This window comes from Scylla paramamosain, chromosome 46, assembly GCF_035594125.1.
Source record: "Scylla paramamosain isolate STU-SP2022 chromosome 46, ASM3559412v1, whole genome shotgun sequence".
Taxonomy (NCBI): domain Eukaryota; kingdom Metazoa; phylum Arthropoda; class Malacostraca; order Decapoda; family Portunidae; genus Scylla; species Scylla paramamosain.
The window spans coordinates 3,187,711-3,210,049 of record NC_087196.1 but is presented as its reverse complement, the minus strand read 5'-3'; the positions used below and the strand labels follow the sequence as shown (position 1 = coordinate 3,210,049).

General features: G+C 36.7%; 1 protein-coding gene across 9 annotated transcripts in view; it reads right to left on the bottom strand.

Annotated features, from left to right (window-relative positions):
• LOC135094621 (von Willebrand factor A domain-containing protein 5A-like) overlaps positions 1–22,339 on the bottom strand; it is a 176,448-nt gene that overhangs the window by 71,871 nt on the left and 82,238 nt on the right. For all 9 annotated transcript variants that reach the window (XM_063994871.1, XM_063994876.1, XM_063994872.1 and 6 more), the window contains exon 8: positions 522–735. In XM_063994871.1, the coding sequence (XP_063850941.1) occupies positions 522–735 (214 nt within the window). The remainder of the gene's footprint in view (positions 1–521; positions 736–22,339) is intronic.

Genomic DNA, 22,339 nt, shown 5'->3' with positions numbered 1-22,339 from the left:
AAGAGGACACAGTAAGAAATAATACAAAAAATTAGCAAAGAAAGGTGTGAGGAAATATAGTTTTCTTGACAGAGCAATCAACTGATGGAATAAACTGATTGAAGTTGTGTGAGTTCCTAGCTTTTAAAAATGAATGTGACAAATTAATTTTAAAGGCCAGGAGATTACGAGCCCTGTAAAAATAGAATTAGATAAAAGCAATTAGGTAAGACACATGCACAAAAAAAAAAAAATAAATATATGGCGGGGGAAATAGAGACCAAGAAAAATATACAGCTGGCACTGAAAAGGCTATACCCAAAACATCATCTGATCTGATCTCAGCACTACGATTATGAAAATTTCCTTCAAAATAATAATAATTTAAGCTGGAGCTGTTAAAGATGCCGACTCACTATTACAACATCACCAGAATCATTGAAATCCTTTTGAAAACCTCAAGTAGCCTCTATTAGGTCAAGTATTAGACCCTCTGAATATTTAAATGTCTTAAAACACAAGCCATGAAAGCAGAGCAGCACCTGAGCGATCGATGACAAAAACAATCTCGTTCCTGCTGGAGTAAGTGTTGGTTGGTAGCTCTGGAAAGAGGCTGAGCATAAGCAGGTCATCCTTCATGATCCCAGTGGCAGAGCGGTCACCAGTCTCCCGCAGTAGGTGGGGCTGGTATGCATTCTTGTAGTACACCAACATGCTCCAGTCATGGTTACAGTCAAATCCTCCATCCTGGCTCACCTGTGGCATGAACGGTAGGTTAGGTTAGGTTATAATGCTGTTATATTGGGAGTTTTGTATAATTTGCCTAGTTGATATTATGATGTTTTCATACTTTGCCAGGGAGGCTTTTCATAATTGTTTATGTTTTGGGACTGGCGGGATGTGAAGGCTTGGTGTCGGTACATGATATGTAGGTGTCTCACATTTATTTATTTACTGTATCTCACAGGTTTTATATATATATATATATATATATATATATATATATATATATATATATATATATATATATATATATATATATATATATATATATATATATTGTTTATTTACATTTACCCATATGTTACAGTTATTCAGCATTCCTTAGAAGTGCCATGTTCTTTTTGTCTTGCAGGTTGTACCCTAGATTTAAGATGAGTAAAGCTTGGTATGCAGCAGCCAAGTTTCTTTACCCCACAACAATTTACTCAGCTTAAATACCAGCCATGGAGAAAGTGCTCCAGCCCATACACTTGGACATCAACTCCTGTGCTCTGTCAGCAGCGAAGGGGTGGTGACACTGGTGCAGGACCTTCAAAAACTTCATCGAGGAGTGTGGAGACAAGGCTCCAGATAAGTTCAGGACATTAGTCAACTGTGTGACCCATAATGTGTTCAAGTACATTGAAGACTGTAAGGACTTTGATTCTGCTATCTCTACTCTGGAAAAGTTATGTGTGAAAACTTCCTATGAAATCTTTGCTAGGCAACAGAAACCAGTGAATCCCTTGATGAGTTTCTCAGAGAACTCCGTAAGATGAGTAAGGATTGTAGCATTAAGGCTGTGAGTGCAGAATAGTATCATGAGGAATTCATTCATGATGCTTTTATCAATGCCCCTGATACATTAACATCTCCTGGAAAATGACACTCTTAACCTGCAAAGTGCTTACAAAAAAGCCTATACACTAGACAGCATAATGCTGATACTTATACTCTACAGACCACTCACACTGCTGCTGTAGTTGCTTCATGGACCTCAGGAGATTCTGCAACAGCTACTACTAAGGAGGGTGAAATACAGGAAATGCTGGCATCTTCTGAGATATTAGCAGTAGCTGCAACCTACAGTAATACTAAGAAGTGCTTCTTTTGTGGTGGTCCTTACCATAGATGAAATTGCTGCCCAGCATGCAAGGCTAATTGTAATAAATGTGCCATAAAGAGGAATTTTGCTTGAGTGTGTAAGTCAGGTGAGTTTAAGTCAAAGGTCTCCTCAGGCTTAGTGGACAGAAAATTCAACTCCCATATTTTGGCCACTTTAACTAATGTTCCCCTGGGACTCTCGAAGGCTGCTACCTCTGTGACCAATAATGGTTGGAAGGTGAGTGCTCTCATGGGCTCTTGCAGTACTGACAGCTACATTGATGAACAGGTTACCCAGGAGCTAGGGTTGGAAGTGCACAAAACCAGAAAGGGAAAGGGAAAGTGTTGTACATTTTGGTCATGCTCCTCTTGTGTGTCCAGCAATAGTGATGTTATCAAGGTAAGGGAGGGCACCTTGGAAGTTTTCATCCTTGATTAATTTGTCCATAGCCTGTTGGAAAACAGCTACTCCATTTGTGACAACAAATGGCTTCCTTTAAGTTCATTTAATGAACTTAAAGGGGAGCTGAAAGCAACCACGCTTCACTCTGTGGATGAAAACCTGCCCTTTGTGGTTGAGTGTGATGCATCTGATGTAGTACTAGTCTAGTGTAGTCTGCAGTACTCAACCAAGATGGCCAATCTGTTGCCTTTATGTCCAGGACTCTACAAGGGAGTGAGCTGCATCACCATATCATAGAGAAGGAAGCTACTGCTGTTATTGATGCAGTACAGAAGTGGAGCCACTTAGCATGTCATCACTTCAATCTTGTGATTGATCAACTTTCTATGGCATTCATGTTTGACAATAGGAAATGCAACAAAATCAAGAATAACAAGATCCAAGAATGGAGGATGGAACTTGCAGCCTTCAGTCATACAATAAGGTATCGGCAAGGGAAAGAAAATGTGGTGCAAGACAACCTCACTCGAGCCTTTAGTTGTTCAGCCTTTACATCATCAACCCTCACAGATCTTCATAATGGACTCTGCCATCCACGGGTCACCATACTGTTGCATTTTGTGAGAACAAAGAATCTCACATTTTCCACAGAGGATGTGAAGAGGACTTATGCTTTGTGCAAGATTTGTGCAGATTTAAAACCTCAGTTTTATAATCCTGCAGAAAAGAGGCTAATAAAAGCAATACAACCCATGAAGCAGCTCAGCATTAACTTCAAGGGACCTTTACCTACAGTTTCACATAAACCATATATGTTGACAGTTGTTGATGAGTATTCATGTTTCTCTTTTGCTTTCCCGTGTCCTAACATGAACACATCAACAATGATAAGATGCTTAGAACAGATCTTTACTCTGTGTGGAATGCCACACTATGTTCATTCTGATCAAGGTACTTCCTTCATGTCTAAGGACCTTAAAAAATATCTTTCATAAAAGGGAGTTGCGACTAACCACACTACCCTATACCACCCCACGGGCGACTCTCAAGTGGAACGATTTAATGGTATTATTTGGAAGTCTGTCAAGTTGGCTCTCAGGTCCCACAACTTGCCTGATGGTCACTGGGATCTAGTTCTTCCAGATGTGCTGCACTCCTTGAAGTCACTCTTGTGTACTTCTACCAGCACCACACCACATGAATGATTCTTTACATTTCAACGCTGTTCAACTCATGGAAACTTTTTACACTCATGGTTAATGTCACCTGGTCTTGTGCTGCTGTGATGGTTTGTAAGAGGCAGCAAGCATGACCCTCTTGTGACTCCTTGATTGTAATCCCACCTATGCAACCACCAGTTACTCATATGGTATCTATGGTATCTGTTTGTGATCCGGCCCAGTGTCCGGATACTGCGACTACTCAAGAGACTTACCTTAAGGAACCTGGGATCACTCATCTAACAGTGGTACCTAACGTAGAGAATCAGACAACATCAATGCAAGAGGAGACTACTGTTGACCTGGCACAACACTTGAATTGTGAAAATTAAACTTCACCAGAAGTGAGGAAATCTACTCATCTCTCAAAACCTCAAATATGCTACAGCTGGAATTAAATCAGACAGATGGGTATCTTTCTTAAGAGGAAGGTGGTGTGTGTATGTACATGTATTTATGTATCTTATTAATTTAGTTTTAGTTTGTCTAAGGTCTGCTATGCCAGCATACCTACCATCATTTTCTTTCTGGGAGGGAAGAATGTTATAATAAGAATTTTGCATATTTACCTAGTTGATACTGTGACATTTTCATACTTTGCTAGGGAGGCTTTTCATACTTGTATTTATATTTTGGGACTGGTGAGATGAGGAGTCTTAGTGTTGGTACATGACATGCAGGTGTCTGACATTTATTTACTGTACCTTGCAGGTCTTATATATATATATATATATATATATATATATATATATATATATATATATATATATATATATATATATATATATATATATATATATATATATATATATAGTTTATTTATATTTATCCATATGTCATGGTTGTTAAGTATTCTTTAGAAGTGCCATGTTCTTTTTTGTCTTGCAGGCTGTATCCTAGATTTAAGCTGAGTAAAACTTGGTATGCAGCAGCCAAGTTTTTTTTTACCCCATAACAAATGCTAGATTAGGTGAGTTTTTTTTATCTGGCAGGAGAAAGAGAGCAAACACACACACACACACACACACACACACACACACACACACACACACATAAATACATAGATAAATAGTTTATTGACAACAGTACACACACACACACACACACACACACACACACACGGCAGAGGTGGAGCTGACAGGACGTGTTTTCTAGTGCCCTGCATATAGAAGGAAGGAATAACACAAAATCACTCATGGTGGAACAAAATGTTATGAAGACACAGGAGTACCTAGGTGATAAATAGGGAGGGGAGAAACAGTACCGTGAGTATAGTTATCCAGTCTCTAAGAAAGTTTGATTTGGTTTGTTTACACTTTGGACAAATATGGTGGAAGGTGGCACCCCAAAAAAAAAGAGGTTCATTTGAAGGTTTTACCGGAGAAGAAAGAGAACTAAATTATAGACTGCAGTATAGAAAAATTTTGCATATGTAAGAAATGATAGATAAGTTACTGGACAGAATAAAGACATTGGAGGCACACCAGAAGGAGACAGGTAGGGAGCTGGTGATTATTACAGCAAAGTTGATTGAGATGGAAGATAAAAATGAGAAGTTAAAGGTGGAAAATGACTGTTTAAAGAAACAAATAAAGAAAAACGTAGAAACTGTTCAGAAAGGAAATGAGGAAATGAAGGTAAGGATGTGGAAATGAGGCAAAATAAGTGGTTAAATGAATGTAAATTTGAAGAATCACTAAAGAAAATAATAGAACAACACGAAAATGAGAAACAAAACCCGAGACAAAGTGGTAAACGTTATTAAAGAAGAGAAAAATTAGTGAAAGAAACTAGAAAAACATAAACAAGTAATAGTATTTGGTTTAAAGGAAGATAAAATAGTAAACAGAATTCAAAGAGAGGAAAAGAAAAGAAAATATTAAATAAGTTATTGAAGAAAGTGACAGGTGAAGACAACCAGGTAGTAAAGCAAGTGGAAGAGTTCCATAGAATTGGGAAATATGAAGAAAAAATGAGACCCATAAGGTTTGCAACACAGATATAAGCAGAAGAAGTAATTATTGGATCTTGGAGGTTGTCTGGAGATTAAGAATATAAGAATGTATGGATAAAGAGGGATATGGATGAGACTGAAAGGTTGAAGCAAAAGGAGCTGGTAAATGAGGCTAAACAAAAAAAAATGAACAATGAATGGAGGAGGAGAAGTTTTCTGGAGAGTAAGAGGTATGAGAATAAAGAAATGGTACATCAAACAGTGAGTAAGATATGTTATACTAATGTAAATGGATTAATGCCAACTAAAATGGAATTAAATGAGTTGTTAAGCAGAACTGCAATGGATGTTGTTGTATTATGTGAGACAAAATGGAAAAATGAATGGGGAACTCCCAACACTGGTGATGATAAATATGATCTATGGATGAAAAATAGAAGTGACAAGGGAGGAGGTGGAGTGACAATTCTAACTAAAAAATGTGTCAAAGTGGAGAGGGTAATAAAAAGTGAAGACAATTCTGAAATTCTACAAGTGATGATTAGAAGTCGAAATGGAAGGATAATGAGTTATGCGTGAGTGTATGTGCCACTTATGACCAATGTTTGGTGAAAAGAAGAGCATGAAGAGATGTTGGTAGATGTACTAAAAAGGTCTTGTAAAGATAGTGATGGAAAGTAGTGATATAGTTATTGTTGATTTTAACTGTAAGGAGATAAATTGGGATAAATTGGTGAGAGCTCATGAAGTAATAGACTATTAAACTAGGCAGTGGAAAACATGATGACTCAGTGGGTTGATTGTGATATCAGATTTAGTGGAAGAGATAAACCAACAACACTTGATTTGTTGAAAAATGAAAATGTAATCATTGATGAATTATAAGATAAGATTTAAGTATAGTAATGCTGGCTTTGAAAATTAAGAAAGTACTTTGTTGCCATGGACTGGAAAGGCTTTGAAGATGAAGAAGATGACTGGGAAAAATGGGATGAATTTATAGGGATATATAATTATACAGTGGAGAAATTTGTACTTAAAGGAGGAGCAAGATGAAGAAAGAGTAAAGAATGGTTCAATACAAAATGCAGAGGCTAGAAATCATAAATCAAATGCTTGGAATAGATGGAAGAGAAAAACTGAGAGCAGATGGGAGGAATATATTGATACTAGAAATAAGTACTGTATTTGATGGCTCATAAGATGCACCTTTTCTCCAAAAAAAAAGGTCTCAGGAAATGAGCCTGCATCCTATGAGGCCAAGATTCAGCCTTGAGGCAGTGGTTGGTGGTAAGTCTATGGCAACAGAGGCTCTAAAATCAAATCCCCAGACATCTTCACACATGTAAACAAAGTGATGATTGGTCCTACATCATAAAACAATTCTTTCTTTCAAGGTAACAATATTTAATAGGTCATACTTACTGGTAATTCACATAAAATGACACCAGTCAAGAAGAATTTACCTAAGTGACCATGCACCATGCATTGCATGTACCAAAACAGATATGTGGTCGGTTACGTGCCGAACCCGGTGACACGAGCAAGCTTCTCTGCGTTCTTTACAGTGTGATTCCGTTACTCCTTGAGATAAGACACTCTTTCATACAATTACAATTGCACCAATCTTTTAAGATTCTTATGAACAAACTTTGTTACCCCTGTAGTCTCTCACAGTCACTGCTGACGCCATATGCCAGGTACATGTTTACATCTCACAACAGGATTGGTATATAGGCTACTAGCAAATATTAAAGTTTTAAATGCAAAATACTGGGATCTAATAATGATCTAAATGCATGTGAGAATCTTTATACATCAGGTGAAATCCTTCACTTCATATTCAGAGCTTAAATCTGCTCATTTATCTTTTTTTTCATTTCAATGTCTGCCAAAACTGGGTGCGTCTTATGACCCCATGCATCTTATGAGCCATCAAATATGATAAGTACCTTTTGTGGGCCTCCTCTCTATCATGTATAGCACAAGAACAGGCTGTGTTAAACCAAGGTTTAAGTCTTCAAATGTCAGGTAAAACCTTCACTTCATATTCAGAGCTTAAATCTGCTCATTTATCTTTTTTTTTTTTTTCATTTCAATGTCTATGGCAACAGAGGCTCTAAAAATTAAACCCTAGACAAAACTGAGTGCGTCTTATGACCCCATGTGTCTTATGAGCATCAAATACAGTACACTGAGATAATAAGAACTGAGAGAAGAAACTATGAAAGAGATATAACAGATAAGTGTATAAATGAACCAAAACTATTCTTTAGACATATTAATGAGAAGATGAAGAAGAAAGGTGTATCAAGAATGAAAGTTGAAGGAAAAATCTATGATGATGCACAGGACATGGCAGAGGTTATGAACAATAATTTCAGATTGGTATTTACTGTGGAAGGGGAGTTTGATGCTGGAAGGGATAAGCTGGTGAGGAATATACTAAGTACAGTCCCAGTCAGTTATGAAGAAATACTTAAGATGATAGAAGAACTTGAAGTAAATAAAGCAACTGATCCAGATGAACTATCTAACTGGATATTGAAGGAATGTAGAGAACATCTTGCTGATAAAATTCAGTCTAGTGGTGACATCACTGTCACAGGGAAGAGTACCAAAAGATTGGAAGAGAGCAAATATTACACCAATATACAAAGGAGAAAATAAGGAAAATCCACTAAATTATAGACCAGAGTCCTTGACCAGTGATGTAGGAAAATTATGTGAAAGAACAATAACGGAAAGATGGATGGAACACTTGGAAATAGATAAAGTTTTAGTAAATTGTCAATTTGGATTTAGGAGGGGAAGATCATGAACTTATTGTTATTTTATTCAAGGGTAGTCGATATTGTGCAGGAGAGAGACAGATGGGTGGATGGTGTCTACTTAGGGCAGATTTCACAGTCGCTTGGTAATGTTCCCAAGCAAGAACCTTACCAACCTGGTAACAAGCATTACCAACACCTCGATCTGATTTCACAGTTGTTGTTTTCATGATTATGGTGATCCCCAACCTGGTAATGATCATAGCAAAATGAATACCTCTGCTTTGGTAATGTTAGTATGCTGGAGCCCTTATTAGACAAGATGAGTCAATTCATGACAAAAGAACAGATCATGCCAGCACTAAAAGAGAGAGAGAAAGGCATGAAAAATTGAAATACATCACTGGTGCCTTCAACATGCCTTATCCATCTACTGCAACATGGTTACATTTTTATTTAAATTCTTCCATTTGAATATCTGTCTAACATTTCAGAAACTCTGCATATGCCAACCAGGCACATAATAAATCACCAATTTCCCTCTTCCTCAATGCTGTACACATACATTGTTAGATTGAAATATTTCAGGTTTTACTGAAATAGACCTAGCCTACTAATTTTAAGACAGTGATTTTTTATTTCTCAGTAAAAATATGATGTTTTTTTTTTTTTTATCATGGTCTACCCATTGAAAAGATTAAGGATTAAATTAATGAACTATTAATTTAAAGCTAGCCTAATGGAAGCAAGCCTAATCCTCTGATGGAAATGGTAATGCTATTTCAATATTATCTGATATTTCTCTTAGGTGACAAATTCCACACACCCCATGCATATATGAGAATTACTACAGTTTTAACCAAGGAGGCACAGTAGCTGAAATAAGGATGACAAGTAATGAAGTTTTCATCAGCTGATAAAGTGAATTCAAGCCACCATCCAAATTCTTCTTAAATCTTATCATATTACTATTATAGCCTACAAAATGTTGTCGTATTGTTAAATAATTTTGATATACAATCTAGGGAGTAATTCAAGTGCAAGAGGATAAGAACTTGTGATATCTGCAAGACATAAATGTATTGGTAAGCTCCATTGGGGAGGCCCAGCAGCTCCCAAGCCAGCTTTACCAAAGGTTCTAATTTCCCGTAAGGATCAAAACAAACCGCCGCAAAAAATGTTTGTGAAATCAGATTTGTTGTTGGTGGTGGACATTATCACTCATTGGTAATGATTGCAACAACAGGAAGCAACTGTGTAATAGTCCCTTAGACTTGAAGAAAGCATTTGACAAAGTACCACACAGAAGACTGCTATGGAAGATAAAAAAAATTATGGAAAAATTGGAGGAAGACTGCTGAAGTGGATGGAGGATTATCCAGATGATAGAGAGATGAGAACTGTAATACAATACCAAAATTCATCTTGGCTGTAACTAGTGGTGTCACACAGGGGTCAGTGTTGGGACCGATAATGTTTGTAACATATGTGAACGACATAAATGAAGAAATAGATAGTTATGTGAACTTATTTGCGGATGATGCTAAGCTGATGAGAAGGGTAGAAAATGTAAATGATTGTACAGTACTACAAGATGATTTAAATAAGATAAATAGATGGAGTAAATCTTGGCAAATGGAATTCAATTTAAGTAAATGTAAAATAATAGAGTTTGGTAAGAATAAGAAAAAAATACAATATCATTGTGAGATGGATGGTGTAAAGTTAAAGAAATAAAAAAAGTAAGTGGATTCAGGAGTAACATTTACTGAAAATTCAACTCCAGATGGACACATTGATAAAATTACTGGAGAGATGATGAATTTGTTAAAAGGAGTAAGACTAGCATTCTCATATTTGAATAAAGAAATGATAAAAAAGTTGTTGATTTCCATGATAAAACCATGATTGGAATATGCAGCAGTGGTGTGGTCTCATATAAAGAGGAATATTATAAAATTAGAAAGAGTACAAAGAGCAGTCACTAAGATGGTTCTGGAGCTGAGTAAGTCAACCTATGATGAGGAGAGATTAAGAAAGTTGGAAATTCCTACCCTTGAAAATAGGAGAGAGAGAGAGAGAGAGAGAGAGAGAGAGAGAGAGAGAGAGAGAGAGAGAGAGAGAGAGAGAGAGAGAGAGAGAGAGAGAGAGAGAGAGAGAGAGAGAGAGAGAGAGAGAGAGAGAGAGAGAGAGAGATTTAATAAACATCTATAGAATAATAAATGGTATGGAAAATGTGGACAAAGAAGGTTTTACAAATTTAGACACACAGAGTACAAGGGGACATAATAAGAAGTTGAAGAAAGTTAACTGTAGAAGAGACATTAAGAAGTATAGTTTTCCTCACAGAAGTGTGAACAAATGGAATGAAATCGGTGAAGACATTGTAAATATTGAAATTGTCAGTGCTTTTAAGACCAAACTAGATAGATAGAGAGACGGGATACTATGAGATTACTCCCCTCCCATAAACCACAACTAGGTAAATACAATTAGGTAAATACACACATGGGGAACCCACAACATTACCTGAACCTGGAAGAGGACATCACCAGGAATACCAAGAGAAGTGGTTTGTAGAGTTTGAATAAGTGAGTGTGGTTCCTTAGGTGAGGAAACAGTGTTGTAGTTTTCGGGGCTCCAGCTGACTGGGCCCAAGTTTCAAAACAAAGATGGACAACATATTATCAGACTCCAGCAAAAGTTAAATGAATTTTGATGGATTTAATGAAAATGATCAATATGAAAGTGAGATAGAGTTTTTGAAAATGAGATTGAGGAAAGTGGAAAGTGACGGAGAACAGCAGAAAAAGGAGATGGAAGTAGTGTTGTGAGTGGCATAATCCCTACAGGTCAAACTGGAGAAGAACCTTGGAAAAGATAGTGAAATATTCAAACTGAAAACTGAACTGGAGGAAATGAGAGTAAGAGAACAGCATATTATTAAGAAAAATAATGAATTACAAAATAACATTGAGAAAGTGATAAAAGAAAATAAAGATATAAAAGCAGAACTAGTGAAGGGTGAGAAGAGGGTGAGAGAGGGAGTCATGGATGAAATGAAAGGCTGGAAAATAAAAAATGATAAAAGCAAATGTTAACTTTAAGGAAATCACTGAAAAGCAACTGAAAGAAAAAAAATGAAAATATAGAAAAGGAAGTGATGAAGGCATTGAAAAATGATGACAGTTTATGGAATAAAGGAGAAAAATATAACATACAAATTGAAAAAGAGATAAAGAAGTGAATAAAAAACAAGAAGAATAAAAAACAGGGAAGGACTTTCTGAAGAAACTAAATTATGAAGATGACAGTAAATTCCAGGAAGAAGTCAAAGAAGTAGTTTGACTGGGGCCTTATCTGGAAGGCAAAACAAGACCCATAAAAATAGGACTAAAATCACACCAAACAGCAGAAGAGATTATAGAAAGAACATCCAGACTAAGAGATGTAGAAGACTGCAAAGAAATATACATTAAGAAAAACAGAAATGAAGAACAGAAAAAAAAAAAAACTGAAATAAATGTATGATAAGGCTAAAGAGAAAAATGAATCAAGGACATAAGAAAAAAAGATAAAAATTTTTGTAAAGTTTTGGGAGACAGAGTGAAGAAATGGTACAAAGAGGAAAAGGAATAAATGTAAATAAAATACAGAAAAACAGTAAAAATGAAGGATTGAATGTGATGTATACCAACACAGACAAACTGCTACACAGAACACTGGAATTACATGACTATTTAAAAGAAAAGAATCCAAAGGTGGTGTGCTTAATGGAAACAAAGCTAAAAGAAGAAAATCAGATTGTCATTAACAATAACTACAGTATGTGGAGAAGAGACAAGATTGATAAAAGATGGGGAGGGGTAATGATAATGACAAGAAATCAGGTGAAGAGAAAAATATAGGGAAGAAAATGCAGAAATAGTGAGTGTTAACATAAAGGATAATAATGGAGAAATGTTGATGGTAGTAACAACCTATGTACCACCCAAAACAAATTCTTAGAGCAAGAAAGACTATGAGAAAATAACAGAAAATACCATTCATTGCTTGAGTAAATTAATCAAAAGCAATAAAAGAATACTATTGGTTGGTGACTTGAATTGCAAAGAAGTAAACTGGGAAATGTTTGAGACAAGAGGAAATGAGACTGTATGGAGAGAAAGATTTCTGAAGCTGACTATGGGAAACACAATGATGCAATGGATGACAGAAAATACAAGATATAGGGGAGATAATGAACCAACAAGACTTGACCTGATATTAATGAAAGGAATCAACCTAACTAATGAATTAAGATATATATACTCCACGGGGAAAAAGTGACCATGTAATGATAGAAACAGAGACTGATAATGATGTCAGTGAAGAAGATGAATCATACAAAGAAAACTGGAGAAACTATAGGGAAGCAACTATAGATGATCTCAAGAGCTTCTATGGAGAAATGGACAAGGGAAGGCTGAAAAGAGCAAATGATGTGCAAGATGAATATGACATTTTTATGGAACTATATAAGACAGGAGTGAATAAATATGTCCCACTATACCAACCTGAAGAAAAAGGAAAACAGGTGTGATTCAACACAAGATATGCAAGAGCAAAGAAAAAAGGAGAGGAAGTATGGATAAAAATGATAAAAAAAAAAGAAATGAAGATAGCAAGATATGAATATGTGAAAATAAGGAGAGAGGAAGAGAAAGGATATACAGTGGAACCTCAGTTCTAGAACTTAATTCGTTTCTGAATACTGTTTGAAATCTTCAGTGTTTGAAAACCAAAACTATTTTCCCCATAGGAATCAATGTAAAATGGATTAATCCATTCCCAGACACCAGCTTATGAGAGATGCTCCCACAGCCAAGATGGCTGCTTCACAACATCTCCAACTGACAAATTATTTATCCAGAAAGGATATACTGAATGAACTTAGTGGCACATAACTCATCAGAAGATACTGTTTAGACAATGCAGGTATTCTCTTTGTCATCCATCTAAAGAGGGAAACCTTACACAGGGACACAGAGAGGAGCAACCCACTTACCACCAAAATGAAAGTGATCATAAGACTTAGACATCTTGCTGCAGGAAAAGTTACTGAAAAAATGCAGTTGTGCAATACTGATAGCATTGTAGGTTATTGAGAGAGCCACAGCTAGCTTAAGATAACTCCTGAGTGCTGAAAACTTTGTTTACATTGAGGCTTTTCAACGGGATCACATTTACCTTATTTTAAAGATTGAATTACTGTCTTACACTTTGTTTCTCTCCTCTAAATGTATCAAAATGAACTAAATATTTATTGAAACTATAAATTAGTAATAGACAGGAGCTTTTGCTGTCTTTTGATATTTGAAAACAAGTAACTTTCTTCTAGAATTGAATTATGGTTAGCAACCAAAGCAATTATGAGTTAAAAATTTTGCTCGAAAACTGATCTGTTCGAAAAATAAGTTCTTCACTCCATGACCCGACATTTTCTTTCACTTCCATCTCCTCCCAGTTAATTCCCTTAGTGTTGAAGTCACCACTTTGTTACTTTTCCTTATCATTTCCTCTATGCTTTTTCTTGTTTCTAGTTGTATAGTTTTATATCTATTGGTCTCCCAAGCATTAGTTTTTGGTGGTATTGTATCAGTCTCAACAATTACTTTTATTATATATATATATATATATATATATATATATATATATATATATATATATATATATATATATATATATATATATATATATATATATATATATATATATATATATATATATATATATATATATATATATATATATTTCACTATTTCATATATTCATCCCACATGTATCATGGCCAGCCAGTCCTTTCTCCACCTCTCAAGGGAATTTCACACCCATTTCCAGCCTTTAGGGATAACACCAGAATACCTATGTTCATCTTCCTTCCTGGTCATTTCTCCTCTTTCTCTACCTCAAGGGAATTTCACACCCACTTCCATTCCTTAGGGATAACACCTACATTTGCCCTCCTCCTCTACCTCTCAAGGGAATTTCACACCCACTTCCAGTCCTTAGGGAAAATTATCTGTGATCCACTTAGCTCAGATAAATACAGCCCGCATGTAGCGAGCTCTCAGTTCATTTGGGAGTTCAGACACAGTTCAGTCCCAGTCAGAGACACAGTCAGTCAGTCACCCAGTCATGGGCAGTCAGTTTTGGTCTCTTACTCAGTTCTACTCAATCACAGTCAGCCGTGAGATGCTGCTCAGTTATAAATCATATCATTTCAGAGAGAGAGAGGATACAATCAATCATCACATGACAATTTTGTCTTGAATACAGTGTGTACAAACTATCTACCTATTATTAGATCAAAAACTCTCATCATCGTGTCTATTATTTGCACACATCATTATATCAAATCATTATATCAACCAACTACCCACGACCTCCAAGCTACCAGAGTCACCAGAATCACCACCTCACTCCGGTCCTCCACGCTACCAACACTCCAAGCATCCTCATTGACTGGCAAGTAACAAGCATCATCAATCAATCAACTCAAAAAACAGTGGTAGACAAATCTGATACAGTGGTGGCACATACTTATCGAAACATTATGTACGTCAATAACTTTCCTTTTTTCACTTCCTTTGATCTTAATCACAACACTCAAAGTTTCCACCATTTCATCACCATATTCCACTTCCTCAACAACAATATTCTCTTTTACCAATATCATCACTCCTCCTCCCTTTCCTTTTCTGTCTCTCCTCTATGTGCTATATCCTTCCTTTACAAATCTCATCTTTATTTCCTCTTTTAGTTAGGATTCTATTAAACATACCTCATCTGGTTTATTGTTCTTTAGGTAGTCTTTAGATTCCAATTGAGCCACCATTTCCTCACTTTCATGTCCACAACTTTCTAAATGAATCTCCTCACTTGTTCCTGTGTTCTCTCCTCATTTATTTATTTTTATTTTTTTTTGACTGGGCCTCTACTCTTAACTCTCAGTTTACTTCTCTCTTCTTTATTCACGTCTTTTTATCCATATTTTCCTCATTCCTTTATTTTGCCAATTTTCCTGCCCTTTTTAAGACATGTTCTGCAGTGTACGTGCATGTGTGTGTGTGTGTGTGTGTGTGTGTGTGTGTGTGTGTGTGTGTGTGTGTGTGTGTGTGTGTGTGTGCATTTACCTAGTTGTATTGTACATGGCATGAGCCAAGGCTAATTTTGATCTATCTCCATAGACATATTTATCCAGTTTCTCTTTAAACATGTGTACACTGTTTGCTGCAACCATCTCTTCCTCCAAATTATTCCTGATTTCAATAGTTCTATAAAGGAAGCTGTATTTCTTGATCTTGCTTGAACATCCACTCTTCTACATTTTCTTCCTATGCCCCCTTGTCTGTCTCTCTCCCTTCTCCATCTGTGGTATGAAGTCATTTGTCAATTCTCTCTATACTATTTGCTAATTTGTACATTGTTATTAGGTCTCCTCTTTCTCTTCTCTCTTATAGTGTTGGTAATCCCATCTCTTCAAATCTTTCTTCATAGGTTAAGTCTTTCAATTCTGGTACTATCTTTGTTGCTATCTTCTGTATTCTTTCCAGTTTCCATATATCTTTTTTTTCTATGTGGATCCCCAAATTCCTGCTGCATATTCCAATTTAGGTTGCATCATGCTTGTTATAATTTCCTCACTTTCATGTCCATAACTTTCTAAATGAATCTCCTCGCTTGTTCTTGTGTTCTCTCCTCATTTTTTGACTGGGCCTCTACTCTCAACTCTTTCAGTTTACTTCTCTCTTCTTCATTCATGTCTCTTTTTATTTCTTCTAATTTTGCCAATTTTCCTGTTCTTTGTAACACATATTCTGATACTGTTTATGACATGAATCTTATTTTCATTGGTCTTGTTCCATTTTCATTGCACTTTCCAATCCTATAAACCTCTTCAATTTGTTCAACTATCACCTCTCCTTTCCCTCCAATTCTACTATAATTTCTTTAGCCCTTTTCACCTCTTCTTTTTCTCTAGCTGTTTTCATGGGTAGGTTCTTTTCCTTGATCCCACATACCCCCAAAAAACATTTTTCTCTGTACCGTGTCACACAAGATTACTTTTTTCCTTTATTATTTCAATAACTTGCTTTTCCATGTCCTTATTGTATTCCTGTTGCTATTGCCTCATTATCTCTTCCATATCCATCTTTTGTTATTGTTCTTTCTCTTCTTTCCAACTTTTGACTTCCTCTGTCACTAATTTTTTTACTTTTCAACCTTAATTTCTCTCTCTCTCTCTTGTAAAGCTTTCTTCAATTCCTCGTTCTCTTCCTTGAGTTTTTTTTATTTTTTTATTTCTTCACAGAACTTCTTGTTTAAGTCCACTATTTTTTTGTCACCTCTTCTCTCAGTTACTTGTTTTCTTTTTCTCTTTCCATTTCCCTCTTCTTTATTTCTATTTTATCACTCAATATCATTTTTACATCATCACTACCCACCTCTCTCTCTTCCTTCCACGTCTTTATTACCACTGCCAAGTTATATATTTTTTGTCTTATTTTCACATTTTTTCTTCAGTTTTCCACATTCATTTATTTGTATGAGCTACACCGAGGTCCTCATCCTTGAATCCTTCAAAAACATTTAGTGTGCCAGCCACTATCTTCCCTGTTGATGTCAATGACAATGTTTACCTTTCACTACTCTCCTATTTCACTCTTTCAGCCACTTCAGTGTGTGTGTGTGTGTGTGTGTGTGTGTGTGTGTGTGTGTGTGTGTGTGTGTGTGTGTGTGTGTGTGTGTGTGTGTGTGTGTGTGTGTGTGTGTGACTGTGTGTGTGTGTGTGTGTGTATTTACCTAGTTGTAATTTACAGGGCCTGAGCTATGCTCATGTGGTCCCATCTCCACATCTACACTTGCCCAGTTTTCCCTTAAAGTTGTGCACATTCGTTGCCAATACTACCTCCTCTCTTAACTTGTTCCAAACTTCTATATTTCTCCGTGGGATACTATATTTCTTTATGTTACTTGGGCATCTTCCTTTTCTTAGTTCTTTGCTCTGTCCTCGTGTGAATCTGGTATTTCCTTCTTCTCTTGGCAGTAGTTTCTCATTATCGATTTCTTTCACCCCATTTCACAATTTATATATCAGTATTAAATCTTCCCTTTCTCTCCTTTGCTTCAGTGTTGGTAGATTCATCTCCTTTAACCTCTCTTCATATGTTAATTCAGTTCTGGAAACATCTTCGTTGTCATCCTTTGTATCCTTTCTAGTTTTTTCACATGTTTCTTTTTGTAGGGAGACCACCCTGATTCAGCATATTCCAGATCTGGAGTAATCATAGTGGTAATTACCTTTCTCACCATATCTTCATCCACGTAGTGGAAAGTTCTTCCAATATTTCTCACAGTTCTATATGTACCTCTGAATATCATATCTTTTCTACATACTTCTCTGACTGTTGACTACTCTGTATTGTCACTTCCAGATCCTTCTCTTCTTGTCCTTTTATTATGTCTTCATTTCCCATTTTATACATCCATTTTGGTATCTTTTTCACTTTTTCCCATTTCCATTACATGACATTTTTTCACATAAAATTCCATCTCCCATTTCCTACACCATTTTATGCAAATTCTCTTGTAGATTTTTACAGTCTTTGTTTCTTGTCTTTGTAATTTTGCATTGTCTGCAAACAAATTCATGTAACTCTTTACTCCTTCAGGCATATCACTTATGTAGTTTAGAAAAGGTATTGGTGCAAGCACTGATCCTTGTGATGCTCCACAATCTACTTTTCTCCATTTTGATTTTATATCTTTTACTATCGTTCCAGTTTATCTTCCCTTTAAATAGCTTCCCATACAGTTGAGCAGAAGTGATGGCATTGTGGGTCATCCAGAGAGCCACAGCTAGCTCGAGATAACTCCTGAGCACTGAAAACTGCTTGTTTACATTGAGACTTTTCAACAGGATCACATTTACTTTATTTCAAAGATTGAATTACTGTCTTACACTTTGTGTCTCTCCTCTAAATATATAAAAACAAAGTAAATATTTATAGAAACTATAAATTAGCAATAAACAGGAGCTTTTGTTTTGTCTTTTAATATTTGAAAACAAGTAACTTTCTTCTAGAACTGAATTGGTATGGCAACCAAAGCAATTATGAGTTAAAAATTTTGTAAAAAAAAAAAATTTCTTCAAAAAGGGAGGTGTTTGGTAATTGAGGTTCCACTGTAGTTGAAAAGTGTAAAGACAAACCAAAACTGTTCTACAGATTCATAAATAAAAAAAAAAAAAAAAAACTAAAAGAAAACTTGAAAAATTAGAAAAATTAAAGTTTGGAAATGAAACATATAATGACCCAAAAGGCATGAGTGAATTGCTAAGTAAAAAGTTTCCGCAAGTTTTCACAGAAGAATCAGAATTTAAAGAACCACAAGATGAGAAGACAAAAAAGCAAATGTGGGAAATTACATTAATCAAAGAAGTTGTTTATAAAATGATGGAGAAACTAGAAAAATGGAAAGCAACAGGATCGGATGGAATATCAGATTTCATTTTAAAAGAGTGCAGGAAACATTTAATTAAACCAGTATATGACATAATAAAGTGCTCATTATCAACTGAAAGAGTGCCTAAGGAATGGAACTGAGCAGAGTGCCAATTTATAAAAGAGGAGAGAAAGAAGAGCCATTAAACTATAGGCCAGTATTAATGACCAGCATAGTATGTAAGATGTCAAAAAGTGATAAAGAGGCAGTGTATAAAATTTCTAGAAAAACATGATATAATATCAGAGAAACAGTATGGCTTTAGACAAAAGTGATCATGTGTATCAAATCTGATGAGTTTCTATTTGAGAATGACTGATATAACACAGCAGAGGGATAGATGGGTAGACTGTGTGTACTTAGATCTAACAAAATGGTTTTGACAGTCCACACAACATGCTACTATAGAAGCCAGAAAATGTAAAAGGATTAAATGAAAAAATAGTAAGTGGACTGGAAAAAGCTGAAAAGAGCAAATGATGTGCAAGATAAGTATGAAATTTTTATGGAAATATACGAGACTGGAGTGAATAAATATGTCCCATTATACAAACCTGAAGAAAGGGAAAAACAGGTGTGTTCAATGCAAGATGTGCAAGTGCAAAGAAAAAAAAGAGACAAAGCATGGATAAGATTTAAAAGAAATTGAAACCAAAAAAAATATAAAGAAGACCTTAGGATAGCAATAAATGAATATGTGAAAATAAGGAGAGAGGAAGAGAAAGGACATGAAAAGGATATAGTTGAAAAGTGCAAGGATGAACCAAAACTGTTCTACAGATTCATAAATGGGAAAATTAAACAAAAAGAAAAACTAGTAAAAATTAAAGGATGAAAATTAAATATATGAAGACCAAAAAGACAAGAGTGAATTGCTAAATAAAAAGTTTGAACAAGTTTTCATAGCAGAATCAGAATTTAAAGGACTACAAGATGAGAAGGCAAAAAGACAAATGTGGAAAATTACAGTAATCAAAGAAGTAGTTTATAAAAGGATGGAGAAGCTGAAAGAGAGAAAACCAAGAGGACCAGATGGATTATCAGGTTTCATTTTAAAAGAATGCAGAAAACAATTAATTTTATCTTGTCAAATCACCCTCTGCTACATGGAGCATTTCACATGAGATATCGCTGCCGCACTCAAGCCGTCAGTTGCTGGAATGTTCTTGAGCTGATCAGACGTCGTCCTACATCGTGGTTTCAGCGGTGATTTTAACGGCTAAGGTAACTGTCACACAGGTACATTGCCCTTTACTCAGGTTGGATCCATGGTATGGGTTGGGCCTGCCATAGGGCATTGGTATGGGATGGGCCTGCCAATTTGCCAAATTTGTTAAAATTTAGGGGCTTATACAGGCTTACGGCTTGTTTGGTGCAGGTCGGCAGTCATGTCTGGCTTGGAGGACCACACTGCCCTTCCATCTAAGGGTTCCTGCTATGGCACCAGCAGGAGGAGTACCAGCAGATCTTCACAGGATGGAGTGAGGACAAATTCTAGTGTTAGTAGTGGTAGTTCCAGTGAATCCCTGGCGAGGTAGGGGAGGTGGCATGCGGGTCATGGGCGCTGCCATGTTGAAAATAAACCACCTCGGGGCTTGGTGCAAGCTGGGGCCCAAGTATCCTCTAGTCAGGCAGCATTACCTGAACCTTCCTGGCAAGTGGTGTTGGAAGAACTGGCACAATTGAAAGGTGAAGTCACAAAACTGAAGACTAAAGGGGCCCCTGCTCCACAGCATCAAGTGAATTTCCAGGCGGGTACTTCAGGGATTCAGCCACCGGTTTCGCCTGCTGCTACATCTTCAGGCTTTGTGGACTCCAGCAGTGAGGATGGAGAGATAAGAGAGTGTACTCCTGGGGGCAGTGTCTTGCTGGAGGCTGCTAAGGCTTTGGGTCCCCCTGACTGTGTCTCTGAAGGCATTGACCCACAGGTGGCTGCAATGGTTAACTTCTTTTTTGATAAAGGTTTGCAGGAGGAGGAGTACAAGGTGATTTCAGAGGACTTGGTCACCAGGCGTCCCAACAATTGTCCTGCACTGGCACCAGTGGAGTGCAACCCGCAGATCTTGGGAGCTTTGAAGACTGACGCAAGGAAAGCAGACTCCCGCTTAAAGAAAGTAAGTGCAGACATTATTTCTGCAGGTACTATCATCACTAAATCACTCTTAGCTCTGGATAAGGTGGCACAGGATGTTGGTAACCCAATGGTTGCGGAGGAAGTGGGCAGGATTAACGGTGCTTTAGCGCTGCTTGGTCATGCTAATCACAGGACCAACTCGGCAAGGTGCTTCATCATGAAGCGTGAGATCAACCACAAATACTCACATTTGTGTTCTGATAAAGTGCCTATGTCACGTTTTTTGTTTGGTGACAATGTTTCTCATTCAGCCAAGCAGATTGTGGAAATGGAAAAGCTGAAAAACAAGTTTTCAAACAAGAAACCTCTCTTCCCATGGAAATCCACCAGTGGCAGGTATAGAAGCTTCTGGGGCAAAACCAAGTTTAGGAGCTACACAGTGAGGTTCCAGCCCTACGGTCTGCAGAGGTGGGGCTTCCAAGGTGGCCAGAGGCAGCCCTTGCCACGCCAGGACCCAGACCCAAAAAACGTCAAGGGTCGAGGTCACCAAAGGCCCTGACAATAAGTGAGGTTAGTAACACCTTTGTAGCAGGCAGGCTGCACTACTTTTTACATGAGTGGCAGAAACTTCCCAAAGACCCAGTGATTTTGGACATGGTGCAGCACTGCCACCTGGACATAAATGTTTATGATATTGTGCATTTATTTTTACGTGAGTTAATGTATAAGTTTAATTTAGAAGAACAAGCCATTGTTAAGGATGAGATCAGGAAACTTTTGGAGCTTGGAGTCATTGTTTTTACACAGAGGAGGAAGGAGCAAATTATTTCCCCCATATTGAGAACAAAAAAGGACGGTAGGTATAGGATGGTGCTCAACTTAAAAAAAATTAACAAACAAATACCATATAAACACTTTAAGATGGAGAACTTTGAGCAAGCTATTAGACTGGTCAATGCAGGGGACTACCTAGCCTCAATGAACCTTAGACATGCTTATTACATGGTGAAGGTTGCAGAAGAACAACAAAGATTTTTATGTTTTAAATGGGAGGACAACATTTACCAGTTCACTTGTCTACTGAATGGTATTTCCGAAGGTCCTAGAGTTTCCACCAAGTTGATGAAACCAGTTTTTGTTTCACTGAGAGGAAAGAGCTACTCTATTACTAGTTTTATAGATGATACTTTGATTTGTAATAAGTCTAAGACAGGCTTTCTTGCTTGTGTAAATGATACTATTGACTTACTACAGAGACTAGATTTTTGCATTAATGTAGAAAAGTCAGTGTTGAAGCTCACACAGTCCATTGAATACTTGGGGAACATTATTGACACTACTAATATGACCATTTCTTTACCTGAACGCAGGATTCTGAAAGTCATTCAAGCCTGTGAGAAACTTAGGAATAAAAGTAGAGACCGGATCAGAGAGGTAGCCCAGGTTATTGGTCTCTTGGTGGCAGCCATTCCAGCAGTGGAGCTGGGTAAGCTACATTACAGACAATTAGAAGCAGGAAAAATTGCA